General features: G+C 44.2%; 1 protein-coding gene across 7 annotated transcripts in view; it reads left to right on the top strand.

The window, feature by feature from the left end:
• The window catches only part of PAM (peptidylglycine alpha-amidating monooxygenase), a 131,289-nt gene that overhangs the window by 66,233 nt on the left and 41,606 nt on the right, over nt 1–23,450 (top strand). For 6 of the 7 annotated variants that reach the window (XM_035100120.2, XM_035100122.2, XM_035100119.2 and 3 more), the window contains exons 6-12: nt 1,363–1,448; nt 8,082–8,165; nt 13,465–13,513; nt 15,234–15,301; nt 16,752–16,832; nt 17,880–17,956; nt 20,402–20,505. In XM_035100120.2, coding sequence (XP_034956011.2) covers nt 1,363–1,448; nt 8,082–8,165; nt 13,465–13,513; nt 15,234–15,301; nt 16,752–16,832; nt 17,880–17,956; nt 20,402–20,505 — 549 coding nt within the window. The remainder of the gene's footprint in view (nt 1–1,362; nt 1,449–8,081; nt 8,166–13,464; nt 13,514–15,233; nt 15,302–16,751; nt 16,833–17,879; nt 17,957–20,401; nt 20,506–23,450) is intronic. The other variant, XM_035100121.2, reaches the window with a different exon arrangement.

Raw genomic sequence — 23,450 nt, 5'->3', positions numbered from 1 at the left:
TTAAGACACAAGCTTCAAGGACCATTTTCTGTGCAAAAACCAGTGTAATGGTTCTCGAGTCCCTGTGTGTGTGCACAAAATTTCAGGATGACAAAATTCTAAGCCAAGGAATTTCATGTTTGCAACAGAGTTTAACATTCAGCTGCCTGAGAAACTGTTCCACCCACAGTAGATGCTCATTTGTATGGGAGCTTCTGAACAGAGCAACCTTCCTTAACTGGCTGTCATGAGCCCTCTGCATTGTTGTCATTTGACATGGGGTGGTAGACTAGGACTCAGGAGGAGGACGTGACTGAATAGTGAGAACCTGAGTTGGAGAAGGAGGGATCTCCCCTTTCCACCCCAGCTCAAGTCCCTTTGAAAGGGTATCAGGGTTGCTGGCTCTTCCCTCCGATCTTTCTGAAGAGCAGAGAGCCTCAGTACAGGTTGGGAAGGGCTTTGATCAGCGGAGGAGGAGGCTGAAACAGAGATGGCAGTGACTGAACAGGAGAGTGTAGCCTTGTCACCTAGAATCAAATGCCACCTTCACAGGCAATCTTGGTATTCGTGTAAGGCAAGCGAATATTGTGATTTGAGCATTCCATGCCTTGTCTTTAAAAGCTGGTGGGAGGTGTGGGGAAACTTGTTGGTACATCTTCATTGCTTGAACATCTGAATTGTGACTTCTGAGCACTCTGTCTGCTGCTGACCCTATACTGTTAGTTCCCTGAATAAATATCTTTTCGTTACGTACAAGTATGAGCCTTTGTGCGTGTTGGGCAGGAGCCAGGATAGTGGCTGGTTTAGGAGGACATCTGATATGTGGCTGTTCCATTCCATTTTTAATACCAGTATTGGACTATACTGTCCAAGCCCTTAATCAAACAGCAGCAGGTTGCACAAACAGAGAGAGTTATGTGTGAAGATTCTGTGTGCTTGCCTGTGAGCTAGTATGGTATAGCAGTTGGAATACTCTGCAAGGTATGAGATCTAGATTCCAATTCCATGAAGCTCCCTGGATAATATTGGGCTGGATACAAACTCTCAGGCTAACCTACCTTAGATAGTGGTTGTGGAGATAAAATGGGACCATGTACACTGCCTTAAGTTCCAGGGATGAAAGGCAGGATGTACATGCAATGAATACAATATTGACTGCCAAAGAGATAAGTGCTGGTAAAATGCTGGAGGGAGCAGGCTCAAAAGGTAGTGTAAATTTTATAAGAGGGAGTTAAAAACACAGTGAGAAGCATGATTACAAAGGGCATTCTCAGCCTGAATGTAGTGTTTGTGGTGGGGAATAATGTTAACTGCTTAATGTTCCTAAAATGAGAGAGGTGCTCAAGCCAAAATAAAAAACTTCCCACTGTATGTTTGTTTCAGGGACTGTGATGGAGGAACATGCACGGACACATCTAATATTTTGTATGCTTGGGCAAGAAATGCACCACCAACAAGACTACCAAAAGGTATGAGATCTTTCACACTATGACATTCCAAATGAGCATGTGGTAGTAGGGATGGACATAAAATGTTTTTGTGTGTGTGTCTCTTTGTCTGCGTAAATGTGTGTGTTAGCTTGTAGTGACTTAAGTGCAATGCTCTATATGTCTCTACTCATGGTTATTATTACTTTCCTTGGGAAGAATGGTATTGTTCCTGTGAGGGACAGGGGATATCGCGAAGTCCCTCCCCTCCTGAGTTCAAGCCCGTCCCCGAGCAAAGGGGAAAGCAGGGAGAGTTCCGATTCCAGTGGGGAAGCAGGAAGTCGTGTCCGAGGCTCAGGCAAGGTAGTGGAGCCAGGGTCCCAGGTGGGACAGGAAGGGGCAAGCAAGGGGGGAAGACCCATCCCCCCAACTCCAGAATTACGCAGGAAGAGGAGGGGCAAGAGGATGGGTCTGCCAAAGCTTTTGTGTTGGAGAAAGACGCGCCAAAAGCCATTAGGAGGTTCTGAAACCGACTGACCACATCACTCCGTGTAAATAGCAATGACTTGAGCACTGTAAATACGCAGCACCAATAAAAGAATAAAATGCAGAGCTGCGTGGCGTCGTTACTCTGAAGTAGTCCACTCCGGCCACCGTGACAGCAACCTCCTAATCATTTTTGGGCTACTTTGGAGTTGCCGGGATGAGCGTGTCAGAGGCGGAGAAGTGGCGGCAGATCGCTGAGCAAGCCCAGCTAGAACTGCAGCAGCTGTCGCTGCAGGCGCAGGGAGAATTGAAGGCAGCTAAAGAGGAGACTAAGAAGGTCCAGGACGACCGGCTACAACTTGCGGAACAGGTGAGAGAGCTTCAGGAAAAAGAGCAGCAATTAAGGGCGGTGGCGGTAGACCTCCAAAACAAGCTGGATGCAGAGAAAAACAAGGCGGGAGGGGCACCCCAAGTCCAAGTGATGCCAGAAAGGAGAGCTGGGACCCTAGTTAGCAAGTTCAATGGAGACCCGAAGGAATTTCAGGGCTTTGAGACTGAGATTGTGTATGCTCTTGAGCTGCACCACGATGAGTTCCCTGATGATGAGCACAGAGTAGCGTTTATTGTGGAGCACCTTACCGGGGCAGCCAGGGAGTGGCTAAGACCGTTAATTGCAACAAGGAATCCTTGCATGAAGAATGTCAAACTATTTCTAGAAGGTTTGAAAACGATGTATTCGTCCGATAGTCATATGGACCAGACTAAGGAGGAACTTCATAATTTACGCCAAGGAAATATGACAGTTCGCGCGTATTGGGCGAAATTCACCATGCTGGTGCACAGATTGGGGTGGGAACTGGGGTCCCCCCCAATGCAAGCGGCGTTCTACTTGGGGTTGCATGAGGAGGTGAAGGATGAGCTCTCGAGAGGTCCAAAGCCCAGTAATATGGATCAGCTGAGCAAAGCGGCTCTGGCGGTGGGGGTGAGACAGGAATCCCGGTGGAGCGACAAGCAAGCAACGCGCGCAAAGCGGGCTTGGTTCCCACGGTCGCAGGAGAAGCCACTCCCCCAACAGCCCTTTCAAGCCACGCCTGGGGCCAGTCAGGACCAGGAACCCATGCAGATTGATAGCGCGCGCGCGCGGGCTTTTCAAACCCCAGCGGCGCCAAGACGCAAGGAGGGAAGGGGTGGGAATTGCTTTCTCTGCAACTCCCCCCAGCATCTCGTCAGAGACTGCCCACATCGCAGGGAGTGGCAAGGAAAGGCGGGAACGGTTGTGCCCTCCCCCACTGAAGCAGCACCACAGCAGGGAAACGGGAAAGCCTGGCTGCAGGAGACAAGGGGCGGCAGCCAGGCACAGTCAGCAGACAACAGCCCCAGCCCACCCACCCGCACAGAGAGGAGCAGAGCCAGCCCACCCCTCCCAGAGCAGGAGTGGTTCTAGAAGTGACGCTCACGCTTCCAAATGGCTATCCCCTGACAGTCCTCGCCCTAATTGACAGTGGGGCGTCAGCGAACTTCTTCTCGAGAAACTTTGCAGAAGAGCACCAGATCCAGCTTCTGCAGCTGGATTTTCCTCTGCACGTGGCAACCATTGACGGCAGAGAGCTGCTGGGAGGGGCCATCACTCATCAAACCCCCCCCATTAGAATGACGGTGGGGAGGCACTCAGAGACACTGGCATTCAACGTCACCACCATCTCAGACCCCCCCATCGTCTTGGGCATGAGCTGGCTGGCGCGCCACGACCCCTCCATCAGTTGGCACCAGAGATGCATCACTTTTGGATCGGACTTTTGCCTGGAACATTGCATGCAGCACCAACCAGGGGAGGGGCCTCCGATAGCCACGGTGGCCACCATGCACGTCAAAGGGGGTGAGGCGATACCCAAGCCGTACTGGGACCTGCAGGAGGTCTTCAGCGAAGCGGAGTCCGACCACCTACCCCCGCACAGGCCTTTTGACTGCCAGATCAACCTGGTGCCAGGGGCAACTATACCCCCAGCCAAGCTGTACGCCATGTCAGACCAGGAACTGGAGGATCTGCGCGCTTTCATCGACAAGAACCTCAAGCGGGGGTTCATAAGAGAAAGCAAGGCAGCAGGGGGCAGCCCAGTCTTCTGGGTGGACAAGAAAGACACGCAACAGCGCCGTCTTGTGGTGGATTTTAGACGGCTGAATTCGGTGACAGAGCCAGTGGCTTTCCCCATGCCCAGAGTGGATGATCTCCTGACAGCGGCACGCAGGGGTAAGATTTTCACCAAGCTAGACCTGAGGGGGGCGTACAACTTGATCAGGATCCGGGAAGGCGATGAATGGAAAACCACGATGTTCACGCCTCTGGGCTCTTTTGAATATCTGGTGATGCCCTTCGGTTTGCAAGGGGGCTCAGCATGCTTCCAGGCCTTCATGCACCACGTCCTGGGGTCCCTCCTCTTCAGGAAATGCTTGGTCTTTCTGGATGACATCCTTATTTATTCCAACGACCCAGTGCAGCACGTGAAGGACGTCAGGGAGGTGTTACAGCGCCTGAAGGAGAACCACCTGTATGTGAAGCTGGAGAAGTGCAAGTTTCACACCAAGGAGGTGGACTTCCTGGGCTACAAGCTGTCAGACAAGGGGCTAGCGATGGACAAGGACAAGGTGCAGGCCATCCTGGACTGGCACAGCCCCAGGACGCGCAAAGATGCCCAACGCCTACTAGGCTTCGCCAACTTCTACAGGAAGTTCATCAAGAACTTCTCTCGAGTTACGGCTCCCATCACTGACTGCCTGAGAGGCAAGCAGAAGTTCCGGTGGACACCAGAGGCGCAAGCAGCGTTCGAAAGCCTCAAGAGGGTGTTCGCCTCAGACCAGAACCTGTTCCACGTGGTTCAGGACGCGCCCCTACGCATTGAGACAGATGCCTCTGATAAAGCTGTGGGCGCCATTTTGTTGCAACTGGACGCCAACAGAGAGTGGAGACCCTGTGCCTTCTTCTCCAGGAAGTTGACCCAGCCAGAGCGGAACTACACAGTTTTTGATCGGGAACTTCTGGCGATCCACGCGGCGTTCCAGCACTGGAGACACTTCCTGGTGGGCGCCAAGCACCCCATCCAGGTGTGCACAGACCACAAGAACCTGGAGTTCTGGAGAACTGCCAGGGTGCTCAACCAGCGGCAGATACGGTGGGCAGAGTTCTTCTCGAACTTCAACTTCTCCATACACTACATCCCGGGAGAGCAGAACGTCAGGGCGGATGCCCTCTCCCGCAAGCCAGAGTACATGGAGGAGGAGGAGCCACCAGCCCCAAGGCACATTTTCCCCCCGTCGGCATGGTCCTGCGGAGCAGCAGTGGTGAGCGAGGCAGAACTCACAGCACTGACGGCAGCGGATGAATTTGCCAACCGCATCTTCAGAGAACTGAGAGGGGGGAGGGAGCAGGCAAAAGACTTTGCAGAACGCAGAGGGCTGCTTTTCTACAAGGGTGCACTGTACCTGCCCACCACCAAGCTCAGACGTACGGTCGTCAAACAGATGCACGACAACCCAACGGCGGGGCATTTTGGAAGGGACAAGACCACTCACCTAGTCATGCGACACTTCTGGTGGCCAGGGGTGAGGGAAGATGTTCGAGACTATGTACGGGGCTGTGACACCTGCCAGCGGGCAAAGGTGGTCAGAGCAGCGCCACCAGGGTTGCTGGAGCCCTTAGCCACGCCACACAGGCCGTGGGAAGTGGTGTCCATGGACTTCATCACAGATCTGCCTTCTTCCCGGGGTAAGACCGCAGTGTTGGTGGTGGTGGACCTCATGTCCAAAATGTGCCACTTTATACCGTGTGCCAGGGCAGTCTCTGCAGAAGAGACAGCCAAACTGTTTGTTGATCACGTTTTCAGACTGCATGGATTACCTTTAAGGGTTATTTCGGATCGTGGCCGCCAATTTGTTTCCAGGTTCTGGCGGCGGCTCATGAACCTCCTGCAGGTGGAGGTCAGCTTGTCGACGGCTAGACACCCGCAGACCAACGGACAAGCGGAGAGGGTCAACGCCATTCTGCAGCAGTACCTGAGATGCTACGTCAGCCAGAGGCAAACGGACTGGGTGGATCGCCTGCCACTAGCAGAATTTGCCTACAACAATGCAGTGCACGTCTCCACAGGGGTGTCGCCCTTTAAGGCCAATTACGGGCGCGACCTCAGATCTTTCCCAGAGAGGGAGGGGGAGGAGGAGGAGGAGGGCCCACAGGCTGAGGATTGGGCAGAGGAACTGGAGACGGTGCACCAGCAGCTCAGAGAACACTTGGAGAGGGCCAAGGAAGCGTACAAAAAGGGGGCAGATCGCCACAGGCGACTAGGGGAGGTCATCAGGGTGGGGGACAAGGTGTGGTTGTCCTCGGAGGGCCTTCCCACCAGAGGGAGGTGCAAAAAGCTGGCACCCAAAAGGCTGGGCCCCTTCACGGTCACGCAACAGGTCAACCCGGTGGCATACAGGCTGGCACTGCCAGAGGACATGAGGGTGCATCCAGTGTTTCATAGATCGCTGCTGTCGCCGTACAGGGAAAGCAGCAGGCTCCGAGACAGCGAACAAACCCCCGAGGGAGGGGGGGAGAGGGAAGGCAGGGAGCAACTCAATGAGGCCACGGCCATCCTGGATTCAAGGTGGGGGGTGGGGGGACTGGAGTACCTCATGGCATGGGAGGATGCTCCACCGTCCCAGAATGAATGGGTCCCAGCCACTCAGATACAGGAGGAATTCTTGGTGGAAGAATTTCACGCCCTCTTTCCCCACAGACCCAAGCCCTGGCACATGGAAAGGGAGGGGGAGGAGGAGGAGGCACGGGAGAGCAGCTCACCATGGCGCTGGGAAGCGGAGTTTGAGGAACCAGAGGATGAGGTATGGGTGTCACCGAGATCCACCCAGTCAGAGGAAGGAGCAGATTGGCAGAACGTTTTTACCCCCACCAGCTCTGACGCCACGGACTTTTTGGGATTCCCGTCCTCCCAGGCGGAAGGGGGGGGCTCGCAGGACTGGGGGGCGGTATTCACACCAACGGGCTCGGAGAGCACTGAGTTCTTAGGCTTCCAGTCGTCACCGACACATGGGGGGGGCCTGGGGAGGGGTGAAGGAGAGCTTGGGAGGGGGGTGGATGTGAGGGACAGGGGATATCGCGAAGTCCCTCCCCTCCTGAGTTCAAGCCCGTCCCCGAGCAAAGGGGAAAGCAGGGAGAGTTCCGATTCCAGTGGGGAAGCAGGAAGTCGTGTCCGAGGCTCAGGCAAGGTAGTGGAGCCAGGGTCCCAGGTGGGACAGGAAGGGGCAAGCAAGGGGGGAAGACCCATCCCCCCAACTCCAGAATTACGCAGGAAGAGGAGGGGCAAGAGGATGGGTCTGCCAAAGCTTTTGTGTTGGAGAAAGACGCGCCAAAAGCCATTAGGAGGTTCTGAAACCGACTGACCACATCACTCCGTGTAAATAGCAATGACTTGAGCACTGTAAATACGCAGCACCAATAAAAGAATAAAATGCAGAGCTGCGTGGCGTCGTTACTCTGAAGTAGTCCACTCCGGCCACCGTGACAGTTCCTCTGGGTGAACTACTGCAAAAGGCTGTGCGTGTTTTGGTAGCTTCCCCACCTCCCTTTTTAATATGGAACTGAGCAAATGTAATTCCACAGCGAACTTGTCTGCTGCCTTCTTATTATGGAGGAAACTTTTATGGATTGTGAATGATGGATTCTTGGTGAAATCTATTTGGTTTGCAGCAGGATTCTGTCAAGATGATTCTTTTATCTTGTATTACACCAAGTAAAGTTCTGTGTTCCATATCCCCACCAACAGTGAACTAGGCCACTGTTGTAGGAAAAAGAAAAAGAAAAGACATAAAACTTGAGATATCTGGTCTGTCTGCTTCTATTTGCTCTTCTAGCTTTTCATAGCCAGAATGAATGCATAACTCTCAGTGTTATATATCCCTTGAAGGGTACTTGAGGAATGATTCCCCTAGCAGAATATGTGAAAATGTTGTTCGTGCTCTCTCAGTTTTAAAGTTATCAAGGATAATAACTTGTCAACTTCAGGTGTTAATATGAACATTGTAGGATTTCAATTTAAGTTAAACATTATCCACTGTTATTATTTTAATATACTATTGAAATTACACAAGCATGCAATTTATCGAATTTCCACTTGTTGCTTTTTGTTTCATGTTAAGGTGTTGGATTCAAAGTTGGAGGAGAAGAGGGCAGCAAATACTTTGTCCTCCAAGTGCATTATGGAGATGTTAGTGCATTCAAAGGTATGTATGGTCTTTGTATATTTTAATGTGATGATATGTGTAATAGCTATACTATAATAAGCCTGCAACATACGTGACGTCTCTGTTCCAGGGATCATGCCTTAAGCCAAAATCATATACAGTCCAAACACCTCGGGTGCATTGGGATTGCCAAAGTATTTTTTCTTGGGTGCCCACCCCTTCCACCCCCTTTTTAATTTGTTTTTTTGCTAAGCGTGTAAAGCTAACTGTGCACAAGTCAAATGCATGTAAGTTGCGGGCTTATGTATATATTGCCATGTTGTTCTCGTGGCTGCAAACTATAGGATGATGAGAGGCAGCCCAAGTATACAGGGTCATCCAGAACAGACTGCAGCAACAGCCACCCTGCTCCACTGGCTGCACTGCCTACCAGCCCTGGGACCCCTCCCCCCCGCCAGATTCTCAGGCTTACCACTTTCTCCCCTCCCCACCAGCTGGCCTGGAGATTTGCTGTTAGCCCTGCCAATTAAGATGAAAAGCTGGCCCAGGTGAGGCATTGGCAGGAGCAGTATTAGCAGAAAGCGGAGGAAGGCACCTCCTGCCTGGAGATTGTCCACTGCTGCCAATTAGGATGAAGAGTCAGCCAGTTGCCAAATCTGGTCACCTTACTCCTCCCAGGCTGATGGGTCATCCTACTTGGTTGCAATAGTTCCATGGGGTGGAAAGTAGAAGGTCTAAGCAGTTAGAATGGGGCAGGAAGGGGGTGTTGAGCAGCACGACCCCCACCCCCACCCCAGTAAAAAATAAATAAAACTAAAGTGAGAAAATGGCTAGTTATTGAGACAGGTTACAACAACAGTGGCAGCTTAAATGTGTTCTAATGCTGACTCTCCTGTATTTTAAATAATTTGGAGGTCATCTGATTTGAAATTGGTGGTATTTCTGACTGTGTAATCAGGACATTCAAATAGTGTCAACATCTTTGTCACTACCTCCTCCTTCTTTGAATTTACTGTTATGGAAGGTAGTGTGCATGGTTCCCAGTAGGTCAATGGCAGCATCTCTTTGAGTGTGTGGAAGCTGCTTCTTGAGTTTGGCATATATTGTGCATTAAAAAAAATAATCCCAGCAGTTTGTTAATATAAAATTCATAGGTGTGACACCATGCCGTTTGTACTCATTTCAATAGCGATTTATCTTGTGTTCTGACCTTTTATTTTTTAGCAAGTAAAAATGGTTTCCAATTTAGGAACTCCAAAGCCCCCTGTCTGATAATGGCAGCAACCCACCAAGCCCTGTTGCTGGCCAGTGGAGGCCCCCATCAAAAGGAAGTTAAACTGCACTGTAATAGAGCTTGGCAGATTTCCCTCTCCCCATCAAGCTTCTGTCTAAAGGCCATGTTTGCACTGGCATGGCTCCAGCATAATCTTATAACATTTTGTTTCTTAGCCCATTATTCTTTGCTGCAAAGTCTGTAAACCTTGTGCATTACATCCCATTTACAGTACATAAGATTTCTTCCTTCCACCATAATCAACATAATAATTCCAGTTTGGAAGATACACATTGCTTTATTCTTGAACTGCCCCAAATGCATAAGCAGTTAAGCAAAAAAGAAAAAAGGAAAAAGTATTCTCTGGCAAATGATTTCAGCAAGCTGTCTTCATGGAGTATCCTTATTGCTCTATTTAGCAAGATCCCTACCCAGCATCAATTACACTATTTTCTAGAAATCTGACAAAATTTAAATTCCTGATGCATAACACATTATTTTGTTAGCCGTGTTGGGCTGAGTCGAAGCAAAATAAAAAAAATTCCTTCAGTAGCACCTTAAAGACCAACTAAGTTTTTATTTTTTATTTTTTTATTTTTTCTGACAAAGTGCGCATGCACACGAAAGCTCATACCAAAATAAAAACTTAGTTGGTCTTTAAGGTGCTACTGAAGTAATTTTTTTACATTATTTTGTGTTCATCAGTCTTTTTAATATAACTTACTTTGGTTCCAATTTTTAAAACAAATTTAAGCTTCAAAAAAGAATATGTTCTTTTGTATAAGGATATATTTTGACCATATTAAATTGGTAGTTCCTATTTTCTAGTTACATTCATGGCTTTACAGTCATCGTTCCCCCCCCCCCCAAGTTAAGATGCTCATCTACACATGGTTTTTGCACATCATTTCATGTAGTGGAATGCAAAGTTTAAGATTAATTTTTAATCTAACCAGCTTTCATTTTCATAGTTGTAAAATATACTTAAGAGAATTTATGCAAGTACTTGCACTGCATCTCAATCATTGCAATCATATTCCCTAGTTTCAAAATTATTTGATTGTATTTCTTAACACTTGACAAATTTATAGTAATTTTCATTTGTACAGTGGAACCTCAGGTTAAGAACTTAATTTGTTCTGGAGGTCCATTCTTAACCTGAAACTGTTCTTAACCTGAGATAACACTTTAGCTAATGGGGCCTCCCGCTGCCACCGCACAATTTTTGTTCTCATCCTGAAGCAAAGTTCTTAACCCGAGGTACTATTTCTGGGTTAGCGGAGTCTGTAACCTGAAGCGTCTATAACCTGAAGCATCTGTAACCCGAGGTACCACTGTACTATTTTACAGCCTAGGCAAAAGTGGAAACTTTGTGTTTCATGCTTCCATATTTTTGAGCTATACTCCTGGAACAATAAGCCTGATCTTAGGGTATTTCAACTTCGTAAACCTTTTAATGTATCTTCTGAGTGGCAGTTACCATTTATTTTTCTCACTGATCAAAGAATTAGAAGCTGATATGCATATCACAGTGGATTTTGCTATATACACTCTGCAATCCAGAAGTGCTATTAAACCACACTAGTAAGCACAGCTTCTTGTTTGATCTCTGTTGGAAGCTCTGCATAGAAAATCAGCTTTGAAAGAAACCTCCTTCTGAGGTGGGATGAATGCATTTTCCTCTCATTGCCACAGGGCAAATGGAAGCTAATAATTTATTTGTCCTGGAGCAATGTGTACTTGCTCTCTAGCTAAAATGCAAAATCAAAGGAATTATCCTAGGCTGAGTGGCAAATAGGGAAGATGATTTTTAAGATGGGATGTAAGGATTGCATTGTTTCTGTGCAATCTGCTTAGCTGATGCAGCACTTGCCAAAAAAAGCAAATGTTATGATCCCATTTCTTCCAGCTTATCAAACCTGCTGAGTAGCGAGCTCGTTAGACATGACCATTTTGGGAAGTGGGTGTCTAAAGTGATGGAAAGTAGGCCCTTATGTTGGGAGATTCTGCCAGTGTGAAAGGGAGTTCTTGTTGATACATCATAAATATTTAACACAGGGACAACCGTGGTGTTCGCAAAAATGAAAGACACGGCAGTTGATCTCATATGCAAGGCTGAAGCCTAGCCCAGATTTTGCTTTTGCTTTAGCACAGCAAGCAAATTTTCTGAAGTTCACAATGATGTGTGGGTTTAGAGAGAGCACAATTTTCCTTGAGTTTATGCTTGTGATGTCTAGCTTATTCATACAGTGCTTTTTAGTAACTCCAGATATAAAGGCAGCCGTACTAGCCCACTTGCCCTGAGTGCTACAGCATAGCAGTCTAATGATTTTGAATAAAGTAGAAACTGCTTGACCCTATTTTGAGCAAAATGAGTCTGCCCCAAATGGGTTGAAACAGAAGTTGTTCAAGCAAATATTTTCTGCATTCGGCTTCAACTTTGCCATATTTGTTAGTTCTCAGTAATTCTGCTATGTATATAAACACATGCAGCTCTTTGTCATTTAACATAAAAATATGTACAGCACTTCTTCAGGGTTTTTTTCTTTTTTCCTTTGCATGTATACCCGTTTTTGGAAAACTCTCCTGTTGGGTTGGGTGTGGATTTCCTAAAAGCCCTAAAATCCTAAAGTACACATCAAAAACACATAGTTGAAATAGTGAGTTACAAAAATGTTGAATCTGAGGAAGTGACATGCAGGTCTTCAGTCTAAAGCTTCTTCTCTGACTAGTGACTGCTTCTGGTGACCACCATCCTTGGTTGATTGGAACTGGAAGATATCTTCTCAAATCCATCCTTGGGTGGGGACTATGAGTTGTGGTTGTTGCTGTTGCTGCTGTTGTTGATGATAATGATGATGATGACGATGACAATGCCCCATCTTTTTCCTTGACAGGGACTCCAGGCTGCTTACAAATAAAATAAAAAAACAGCTAAAATAATAGGGGGAAAACAATCACTTGTTTCCTTCCACAAATTGCAAACAGTTGGTGTGACATCTTTGACTGGGTGTAAAATGAAAGCAGTCCAAAAGATTATTTGAGGAAGAACAAGAGATTGTAAAGTTCTCAACTTTTTTTTAAGAGCACTGCTTTTCCACATATCTCTGTAGTGAATGAAATTCCTTAGTGATTCATCTTCCCTCCTGATTTATTTCCCTGTACTTTCCCCCAACTCAACTCACAACTCTCCCAGTGTTGGGTGAAACATCTTTCAGCATTCAATTTGAAATGAGAAAGGAATATTATAAGAAATTAAAAAACAGGGGGTCCACAGTACTTAGCAAACTTGGAACCACTGGGCTAGATAATTTATTTGTTTAGCAGAAAACTACTGACCCGTTATACAGTAGTAACGTCCAAACACAAGAAGTATTGGACGCAAAAGAAAAATGTTCAGTGTTTGTTGTTGGATGCTTTGAATGTCTAACCTAGACACTATGGGCTGTATCCAGTGTTCATTGCCTGCCAGTTGCAATGACTTTTGCACTAGCAGACAGGTGAGTTTTAATGTTGTATAGCAAAGGAATCCATTGCAACTGTTGTGCTTACCGAAACCTATTGCTCAGCAGATCAATGTTACCAGCAACCAACTTAAGTGTTCTCTTGTGCAACAGTGTTCCAGCTGATGCAAAACATTTTTGCCAGCAGAACAAATATACTATAGCTTAGCACTACATTGTATATAGGCCTTTGTGGCAATAAAAATATTTTGCACCAGGAAGAAATATGTCTTCTAATGCCTTAGTTTTGCCTCCCTGCTTAAAATATATTACTGATTTTCAGCACAAAAAATAATAATCCGATTTGGCTTTCAAAATATAATTACCAACTTTCAAGCTTCTGTAGTACAGTATATAACACACATTCTTCATATTATTTCAACACTGAAAGAAAACTTGATGCAAATGCATCACCGGCACAGCAGAGTGACTTTGCTATGTGTATAGCTTGTCTATTAAGAAAATGTTATGCAGAAAGCATTTAATAATCACACTCGTTTATTAACCGGAAAAATGCCAATACTTCTACAGTACTTAACATCCTGTTTTATGTTTTGTGCAGATAAACACAAAGACTGTTCTGGTGTAACTTTACATCTGACTAATCAAAAGTAAGTATATTTCCAACATCTTTCATGTCAGTTTATCAGAAGAACAAAACCTCATGTTGACCCTGGTGTACTCTGAAGCATATTGTTTAGGGGTGTGTGTGTGTGTGTGTGTGTGTGTGTGTGTGTGTTTAAAGAGACCAATTAACATCTTCAGATTTACTTCAGAATATATTCAATTCTTAAAATTGAGAAAAGGCAAGTTGGACTAAGTGAGATAAACAACTAGTTGCTTTCATGTCTCATATATAGTGTGTAATGTTTCATATATAGTGTGTAACTGCCCAGAATATTTCCAGAAAGTCTTGTATATCACTCCTTTTTTCCTCTTCATATTTCATTTTTAAAAGTTTGGATCTATCCATCTCTATTTTTCCCTTGACAAACCCAACTTCATACTGGTGTTGTTTATTTCATTCCTCAGATCCCAATTTCTTTGAAGTTGAAAGTTAGTTTGCTCCCTCTTTCCTTCCACCCGCTAAATTTCACTTCATATGAACCTTTTATGTGCTCATCACATCTCCTTTGCCCAACTGACTACTTCAACTACTGAAAGGATCACTCTGACCTGAATCATGCATTCAACCAAGGGTGGAACTGCAATTCCAATTCTTTGGTGAAGAATCAGCTGAAACCTTTCCCTCTGGTATGCACTGAGCCCTCTCACTAGTGCCTTTTTGAGATTTCTTTCTCCACCCCCCAGAAAAATCTGTGAAGCAGCCCTCCGCATAGATAGGTACTGAGAAAGAGGCTTGGGGCTAAAACAGATTGTAAATGTGTGGTCATATTTAAAATCTTTGCACACTAAAAGAGAAACAAGAGCAACTATGTCTGTTTTTCTGTGCAACATCTCCTTAGTGCAGTGGTTTTCATCCTTATTGAGTCTACAGCTCCGTTGACCAACTACATTCTTTCTGTGGCTCCCCTGTGGGGTCAGAAGCCTAGTTATGTCACCTTTTGCCTGCAGAGCCGGCAGCCCCTCACCCCTTTTTGAACACCCTCCCTTGTGGAGTATTCCCTCAGCCTCCTTTCCTCACCCTTCCCCTTGGGAGTCCTCTAGGCAGTAGCCGCTGCCACCCTTAGTCTCTGTGCCGCCGCCACCACCTTCCTGCACTCCTGCTTGTCCATCCACTCCTGACAGTCTGGTGGTCTGCCTGACTGGGCTCCCTCACCTACTTTCTTGCTTACTTCAAGGCCACCACAGCTCCTGGCAACCAGCATCCCCTGGCCAGCCCCAGAGGCACCATTCACCTAGGGAGCTTGTAGTCAGGGCTATTGCAACAAACAGCCACAGAAGCCTTTGGGAGGCAGAGATATGAGAGGGCATCAGAGGAGGGAGGGATGGAAAGAGGGACAGAGGCCAGTGTTGCCCACAGCACCCATGTGTGGGCAAGACCTTTTTCCGATCGTGGTGTCTCTCTTTATATTCAAGGCACCCCAGGGTGCCATGGCACACTGGATGAAAACCACTGTCTCAGTGTAACTTTGTTTTATTTAACAAAATTTATATTCTGCATGATTGCCAGAAAAGCTCTGTATAAATCTCTATACAATTGATAAATATGTAGTATCCTACTAATCTGCATGGTATGTATGTGTTTGAATTCAAAAAGTGCTGTATCGGTTCAGCTATTTTCATTTTAGAAGGAGCCGTATAATAAGTGATTCAATGTATTTGATTTGAATTTCTCTCTCCTTCCCACCCCACTTTCTTTTTTTTAAGGCAGCCTATGATTGCTGGCATGTATCTTATGATGTCCATGGATACTGTTATACCACCAGGGGAGAAAGGTAATTACAACAACTCCCTCCTCCTACTAATATGTGCAACACTTTCACTGTAGGATATAATTTCATAGGAAATGTGTTATAAAACCTTTGATTAATACTGGAAGTAGTAATGTAACTTGTACATCCATTTCAATATGTAGCAAATTATAAGCATATTTTATTATTAGACACACCAGCAGTACAATTTAGGAAAACAGATATCAATTCTTTTACTCTAATAAATTTTGAAAGCATTTCTTTTGATTTTTATTAAGCACAAACTCCTTTTAAACCAGTAGTAAGTCTACTTTTTCCAAAGCTTGAAATGAAGTGTGTTATATATAGAGGAACTGCATGTTTGAATATTTAGATAAATATATATTTCTATTTGTGTTTCTGAATATTAATGTGTCCTGGAATGCATATTGCTGATGGAAGTTTTTGCTTGAATACTTTTTGTATGTGTGTGTTTGTGCATGTGGTAAAGCTGTTCCAAGATGGCGTAACATGCATCTTTAATTATTACTGAAACATGATCAGCATTTTAATATAGCAAATGAATGACAGCTTGGAACATCTTTTCTTCAACTACTCTTAGATTAGTATCCAAATTCCACTTACACTTGAGAATTTGGATACTATGCTTTACCATGAACTATACTTTATTGTTTATGTGGATGGGCCTTGGGTAGCATTCTCTCTCTTCCCCCTGCCCCACACCCTTGTAGCTATGAGTAGGAGGTTGGAAGCTTTGCTTCTTTTAATGGACCACAGTTCAATGTTTTATCTGAGCCCAAAACTCTGCTTAGTCTTTGCTGTGTTTTATTATTGAAATGAGCTGTTTCGTAAACCACGTAATGAAATAAGTTTAAGACTACGCCTTTCTGAATTCTACTGTAGCTAAAACCAGAAGTGAAAGCTTCTGATTTCATCATGGACACACCTAAGGAGAAGAGAGGCGAACACAAACCTCAAGCTCATTCATGTAATGCAGCCATTGTGGTCTTTTGTGATCCCAGGGTTAGACCGTTATCTAATTAAGAATTTTCTCATAAAATTGTTAGGGAACACTTGTTTGGTGTTTTCTTATGCACGTTTGCCACAAAACATCTGTTCGAAATGATCTGCTGTGCCCCACTCAGATTTCCCTGTATACTCCATTACACATGAGAATCTGCCACGTGTTTCGTATATAAGGAAACAGCTGTACCATGTATGTGAATCGATGCACACACAACATTGTCCCAGTAGAACAGTTCTTAAGAGCAATGTGTCAGTGAAAGACTATATGCCTTTACTAATTTTTAGATGAATGAGTAGAGTCAGTAATTTCACACACTACATTTCGCATTGATATACTTCTAATTAGATGGTTTGAGTTTTTAATTGCAGCAGTAGTTCCAACTAGCTGCTTCAACTTCAGTATGTACATGTCCTTTCTCCTGATTTCCTTATTTATCTCTTATGACAGCAGTTAATGCAGATATTGCTTGCAATTATAAAATGTATCCAATGCACGTGTTTGCCTACAGAGTACACACGCATCATTTAGGTAAGCCTTTTCCTTTATTGATGATTGTCTTTTCAATCTGTTTTTGCTGTAATCCATATTAACTTATAATGTCTGAATTGAATTACATAGTGTCAAAACTTGTTGATCAATTTAAATATGAAGAACGACAGAAAAGCCTCATATAAGCATGTTTTATACACCCAGTTCCAAGCTTGTATTATCTACAAAACATAAAGTAGCTAAGGCAAGATTGGGAAATGTGGCTGTTGAAATGTGTTGTTGCTCTTCAACTGGCCTCCAGCCTGTATGGCCAGTGGTCAGGAATGATGAGAACTGTAGTCCAACAAAAATTGAAAGGTTGTAAATTCCCCATCACTGGCCTAAAGACATGTGATTTAAAGGTGATTGGGATTTGGGGGGGGGTGTTAAACTGAGAATTTGGGGCAGATGAAAACAGCACACTCAAAACAGATTTTAAGAAACTAATGTGAGCTCACAACCAGCCATTAAGAATAGTATCAACTGTTTTTGCAAGATTTTGTGCTTCTCTGAGAGAATTGAGTTGGACAGTTGTTGAGCACCTTCTTAAAAAAACAGTTATAAAGTGAGGCTCATGCCTTAATTTAAGCTTTGTCATTCACACACACACACACACACACACACACACACACACACCTTCATGATGTCCATTTATATATAGACAAAAACAAAGTTTTCTAAAGCAAGGAGCATTGGTAACACACACATTATGAATAAATGTGTGTCGCACCACATCACATGATGTCAACTATGTTATCAGCAGTTTGAAAGCTGGGTGTGCTTTGGGGGGAAAATGGTCTGGCGGGCCAGACTAAACCCCTTGGTAGAGTGGCCCATGTCTGACATATGTATAGGTGATAAATAACATAAAGCACTCAAGCATCTTAAAGTTTTTAATTGTTTAAAAACACAACCAGCAAACCAACTTTTTATACAATCTTTGAATTTATTTTATGAAATGGAAGTAGCATAACACTAACAATCTGGGGGAAAATAATTATCTTGCTAAACATGTGATACTTATACCCTTATAATTTTATATTTCAGGAAAAGTAGTAAGTGGATATAGAGTTAGAGATGGTCAGTGGACGCTGATTGGCAGGCAGAGTCCTCAGTTGCCACAGGTATGTTGGGCTGATGTTTGGGTGGCTAGGGTTAATATGGAGAAGCTGGAAGGTCTCAATCCTTTTCTTTGTGTTTCTTGTGATATTAGGTTCTTGAAATTTAAATGGACAGCTTCAATTTGCAGGTTAAGCTTGAAAGGACTGAAATTTCACTTGTTTCATGAATTACTTGGAGTTGAGGAAGCTTTAAGATGTTTTAAATGGACAAAAGCAGTACTTTTGTCCAATTGGTAGCCCATCTAGTTATTGGCCAGTCTCTGGCAGCTGGACTGAGTAGACAGAACATATATTCTTATTTATAAGTTTTAGACTGCTTAATATAAGCACAATCCAAAATGTGGTTTATGTAAAAAAGAATTAAAAAAGCAACAAAATAGAGACGCATATGATTTATTGCAACAACTTAAGCATTGCAAAACACTCTGCGGTAAAATAAAACTTGTAACCTAATGAAAGTCATAGAATTGAAGAGTTGGAAGGTCATCCAACTAACCTAACTCCCTGCAATGAAGGAATATTTCACCCAACATGGGACTTGAGCCCAAGCCATGAGATTAATTATCCAAGGGGTTCAAGGAAAGGTTTTTTTATCCAAAAAATGTGTAGAGGTTATAATTATTAGACTTGTCAGCAGATTCCTCTAATTTTATGTTGCTTGTAGGTCGAGTTGTTGCAATCAGTCACATGCATCTCTAGTGAACAAGATCATGGTTTGCTATATTGTTTTGGTGCAAACATATGTCAGATCAGCTACCAAAATCAGCGTGACATGACCATTTTTCATGCTTGCAGTATCCCTTTTTCTTTTGCAATATAGAAAGGAATGTGAAGAGAGTCCCAAAATTATTCTTAAAATGATAGCCCATTGTTGAAGGCAGAAAAACTTCAATCAGTTGCCACAGAATCGAACATTGACAATAACATTACGGTGTTTCTGTTTATCATAATTTTAATAGTTTGTTATATTGTTATCAAATATAGATGCGATGAGATGATTTTTTAATCTAGGTTTCTGTTGCAAGATGTCTGGATGCCTGCATGAGTTTCGCTCTTACTTGAAAGAAGAGCAGTCTCACCTCTCTGAGCTGCTGTGTGTCTCATAAGGAAGATTTGTGTTTTAAATGTGTTGCATGCTAGGCATTGTAGAACTTTCCTGCATTGTAAAACAATAACCAGTGGCTATTTATCTTGTCAGTAAGTCAGGCTTATTAAGTTCAGCAGACTCCATAGCAACCAAGATGACCACTATGATTCATCTTGTCATCAAATGAAAATCAGTGAATCAGATGAAAATCAGTGGGAATATAGAGAGTGCATCTCTAGGCAAGCTCAAAATACAGAATGGCATCTCTCATTGCTGGAAAGAGCACTGGCTATTTTACCTGATTGTGAATGCTTAATCTAGCCACCTTGATTTCATAGCTGCAGTCTGCAGTGGAGTGTATATTTTCAGGGGGTTGCACTTAATATTATTTTTTAATTTCCTATTTGAAGATGTTCTCTCAGAACCTTCCAAATGAACCCATATTTTAAAAGTAGCATTGCTTAATGAAGCATTTTTAAAGGGACATCAATAAAAATAATTGTGTGTACACAGGAACTCATGAAAGATCTCTTGAGACATTTAAGTAAGTAAAATTAAATGAGTAAACCCTGAGTGATTAAACTGTGAACTCCAGGTGTTGTTTGATGATGATGATGATGATGATGAAAATGACAACTCCCTTCATCCCTGACCATTGGCAATAGTGGCTGGGGCTGCTGGGAACCTGAGGTTAGCCACCCCTGAAGTAAGCAAGCAAACAGCACACACGCACTCTACGTGGGGCTACCTTTGAAGGTGACTTGGAAACTGCAATTAATCCAGAATGCAGCAGCTAGACTGGTGACTGGGAGCGGCTGCTGAGACCATATAACACCGGTCCTGAAAGATCTTCATTGGCTCCCAGTACGTTTCCGAGAACAATTCAAAGTGTTGGTGCTGACCTTTAAAGCCCTAAACGGCCTCGGTCCAGTATACCTGAAGGAGCGTCTCCACCCCCACCGTTCAGCCCAGACACAGGTCCAGCACCGAGGGCCTTCTAGCAGTTCCCTTGCTGCGAGAAGTGAGGTTTCAGGCAACCAGGCAGAGGGCCTTCTTGGTAGTGGCGCCTGCCCTGTGGAACGCCCTCCCAGCAAATGTCAAGGCAATAAGCAACTATTTTACTTTTAAAAGACAACTGAAAGCAGCCTTGTTTAGGGAAGTTTTTAATGTTTGATGCTATATTATTTTTAATATTTGGTTGGAAGCTGCCCAGAGTGGCTGGGGAAACCCAGCCAGATGGGCGGGGTATAAATAATAAATTACTACTACTACTACTACTACTACTACTACTACTACATGGATTGCATCCATGATTTCCAAAAAGATTTGAAATGCTTGACCTATTTTGTTTTCTTTCTCAGGCATTTTACCCTGTAGAAAATCCTGTTGAAATTAAGTATGGAGATACTCTAGCAGCAAGATGCCTGTTTACTGGGGAAGGCAGATCTTCAAAAACATTCATAGGGTATGTGTGTCTATACTTTAAAGAGCTCAATGTTTTTAGTGGCACTCCAGAATGGCCTGGTGAGTATATTGTGGTAGTGTGTTCTTATTATTATAAACTGGAAAAGGTTGCTCTCTTCCATTTCTAATGAAAATGGCATGTAACCCTTTCCCTTTTCAGTTCAGCACTCTTACTGTAGTCAAAGACCTGGTTATCCAATGGAAACCTACTGCCAGTCAGTGTAGAAAATACTGAGCCAGATGGAACAATGGTCTTACTTGATGTAAGGCTACTTCCTAAGCATTAAATGGCAGTTCTGCTAGGGATTATGATAAAGTTATTCATTTGCCAAGAATAAATTTCTCCAAGCAGTATGGATCTAGCATTGATGAAAGTCCTGTATCTAAAGTACAGTTACTTGCGCCTTGTTTCTGTTGTTACCTAGACAAGCATGAGGATAATGAACTCCACATTCTTAAAAAGTATCAGGGAGTTCTATAGGACCACGCCAAGGGCTTGGTCCCTAGTAAATGGCAACCAAACATCAGGGGTGCCGGGAACCACCAGAAGTGACCCATGAGAGAATCTCAGTGATCAAGGTAGAGCAGATGATTTTTAAGGTACTTTGGACCCAAGCCGTGTAAGGCTTTGTGAGTTAAGCCCAGCAGCAAATTGGTGGAAGGCATTCTGTTAAAAAGACAGCCAGACTGCTGCAGGCAACTAAGCTGCTGCTTGATATTCCCCATTTTTTTTAAAAAAAAGAGAGAAACCCCTCAGCCACACCTTGTATTTAAAAGACAACCCCTTGGAAATATTATCTCCCCCTCCCCCACATTTCATCTTCCCTTATGGTTTCATGTCTCCTCAAGATTGACTTGATATCCAGGGGCGTTTCCCCCCACCCTTACAAAATGCTGAAAAAGAGCTACACTACTTCCTGAAGTGTAAAACTAGTGTCATAAGAATCATAGAGTTGGAAGGGACCACAATGGTCATCTAATCCATTTCCCTGCAATGCAAGAATATGCATCTCTCCCATACAGGAATCGAACATTGGTGTTGCCAACACCACAGCCTTATTTATGTCTAAATCCTCTGCTTCATTTTCTGGGTATTCCTGTAGATCCAGAATGAGGAGCCTTTCCCCTCCTCCCCCTCCCAGCCCGGGGGGCTGTATTTTCCTCAGGGTCATCCTTCTGTGGGCCAAGGCAAAAAGTGGGTGGAGCACTCAATGTTACTTTTCCAATCTCATACAATGATCTCCATTCCAGCCATGAAAGAAACCAGAGCTTTCTGCACATGCACATCTCGTTCAAGTAAACATTCCAGCTGTGCAGAATCACTCAAAGAGGTCATGGAGCAGGGCCTGGAGAGAGTTGTAGGGGCCAGATAGAAAGATGTGGGGGACCCACATCCAGTTCATGGCCCTAAGGTCCCCCACCCCTGCTAGATTAAACAAGCCATCGTGTCCCATTCCTTTCTCACCCAAAGGAAATGAATTAAATGCTTCTCAGAGGCAACGGAAAGACTTGTTGCTCCACTAATTCCTGTCATCTTACTAACAACAAAAACAAACTAACAGATTAATCTTCCAGAGGTGTGCTATGTCAAAAACCTTGACAATGTTTTGATACTATTGAGATATGTAGATGGGTTAGATCACTCCTCTATTGCACTTGAGTGCTTTGCTTATATACTAAAGAGGTGGGTATCTAAATCACGTGTTGGCAGGTTGCACTCAATAAAAGAAAAAGAAGCTTTCAACAATTTTTTTTTTCAAGCAGCTTTCTGCGGTGGGCAAGAGATTCCACATTTTCAAAGGCTGAAATATCCATTCACATTTTGGAAGGTCTGGTCTCTTTCATTTCTCTCTCCCCACCCCCCTTGCAACAAACTGATGCCGTTATTGTTGCCATGGTGAATAAATGAATGCTGCATGATGCCATGAAGAAAAGTCATCATTGACGTCTTTGCAGCTTCCACCTGGTCCACCCCCACACCAGCTCAATGGTGAAAGCTAATTAAAAGAGCAGGAGACACCTTTTTGCAGGCCACTTGCTGTTTTTTGAGTCTGTCTGTCAGGAGCCTGGCACTGCCCAGTGAATTGATCAGAACTGCTGGAGAATATTGCAATTGTCTCTCAAAATAGAACATATTGACATACCAAATGTTAGAGATGTACATGTGGAAAATAAAACTTTACTGTGTTACCTAGATTTTAAATAGGTTACTACTATTGCTTCCAAGTCTATAGATAACTATTACTTGTTAGGTTTCTGTCTAAAGTAATTCCTCCCTGTCACTTTTCTGAAAAGCAGCATTTAAGTTGTTGCTGTGTGTATGTATCTTTTTGTTTTGTATTCTGGGGTCTGCGGCATCTTTTAATCTAAATGGAAGATGCTGCACTTAGTGTCCCTTGACATAATGAAACTAAATTTTTAACTTGGATGTATACTCTGTGGCCTGGCAGGCAGGGAGGAAGGGGCCAATGAGGAGCATTAAATAGAAGAGTCCTAAATTAAAACTCTAAATTATTGATGACTTGTAAATGGAATACATCATCTGGGCAGAGGGTGGGCGGGTGTTTTTGTGTGTGCGGAATCTTCAGGAAGGAAAGAAATGGTTTATTCTGCTGTGTTCCCTCTTAGTGATCCTCTTGCATGCAGCCCACCAAGCACTGTGGGAGTTCGTGAAATGCGCTCACCAAAAAAGCCATTGAAATCGATGAGGTCATGCAGCTGTGCGGGGTGAGGGGCTTGGTGGGCTGCGTGAGCACCTGAGGAGCTGGGAGGTAAACTAAGGAACTGGTAAAACAGCTCACTCGTTGTAGGTTTAAAATTCTAACTGTTCTTAATTTCTAGCGTGGTTGATGAAAACTATGCAGACTGGTGTATATAAATGCTAAGATATAAATGCGAAGATAATGGCCTTCATGTCAGAGGTCTTAATGCATTTTTTATGTGAAA

The sequence above is a fragment of the Zootoca vivipara genome, chromosome 11 (assembly GCF_963506605.1).
Source record: "Zootoca vivipara chromosome 11, rZooViv1.1, whole genome shotgun sequence".
NCBI lineage: Eukaryota > Metazoa > Chordata > Lepidosauria > Squamata > Lacertidae > Zootoca > Zootoca vivipara.
The sequence above is the reverse complement of the archived record's forward strand: the minus strand, read 5'-3'. Positions and strand labels throughout refer to the sequence as shown.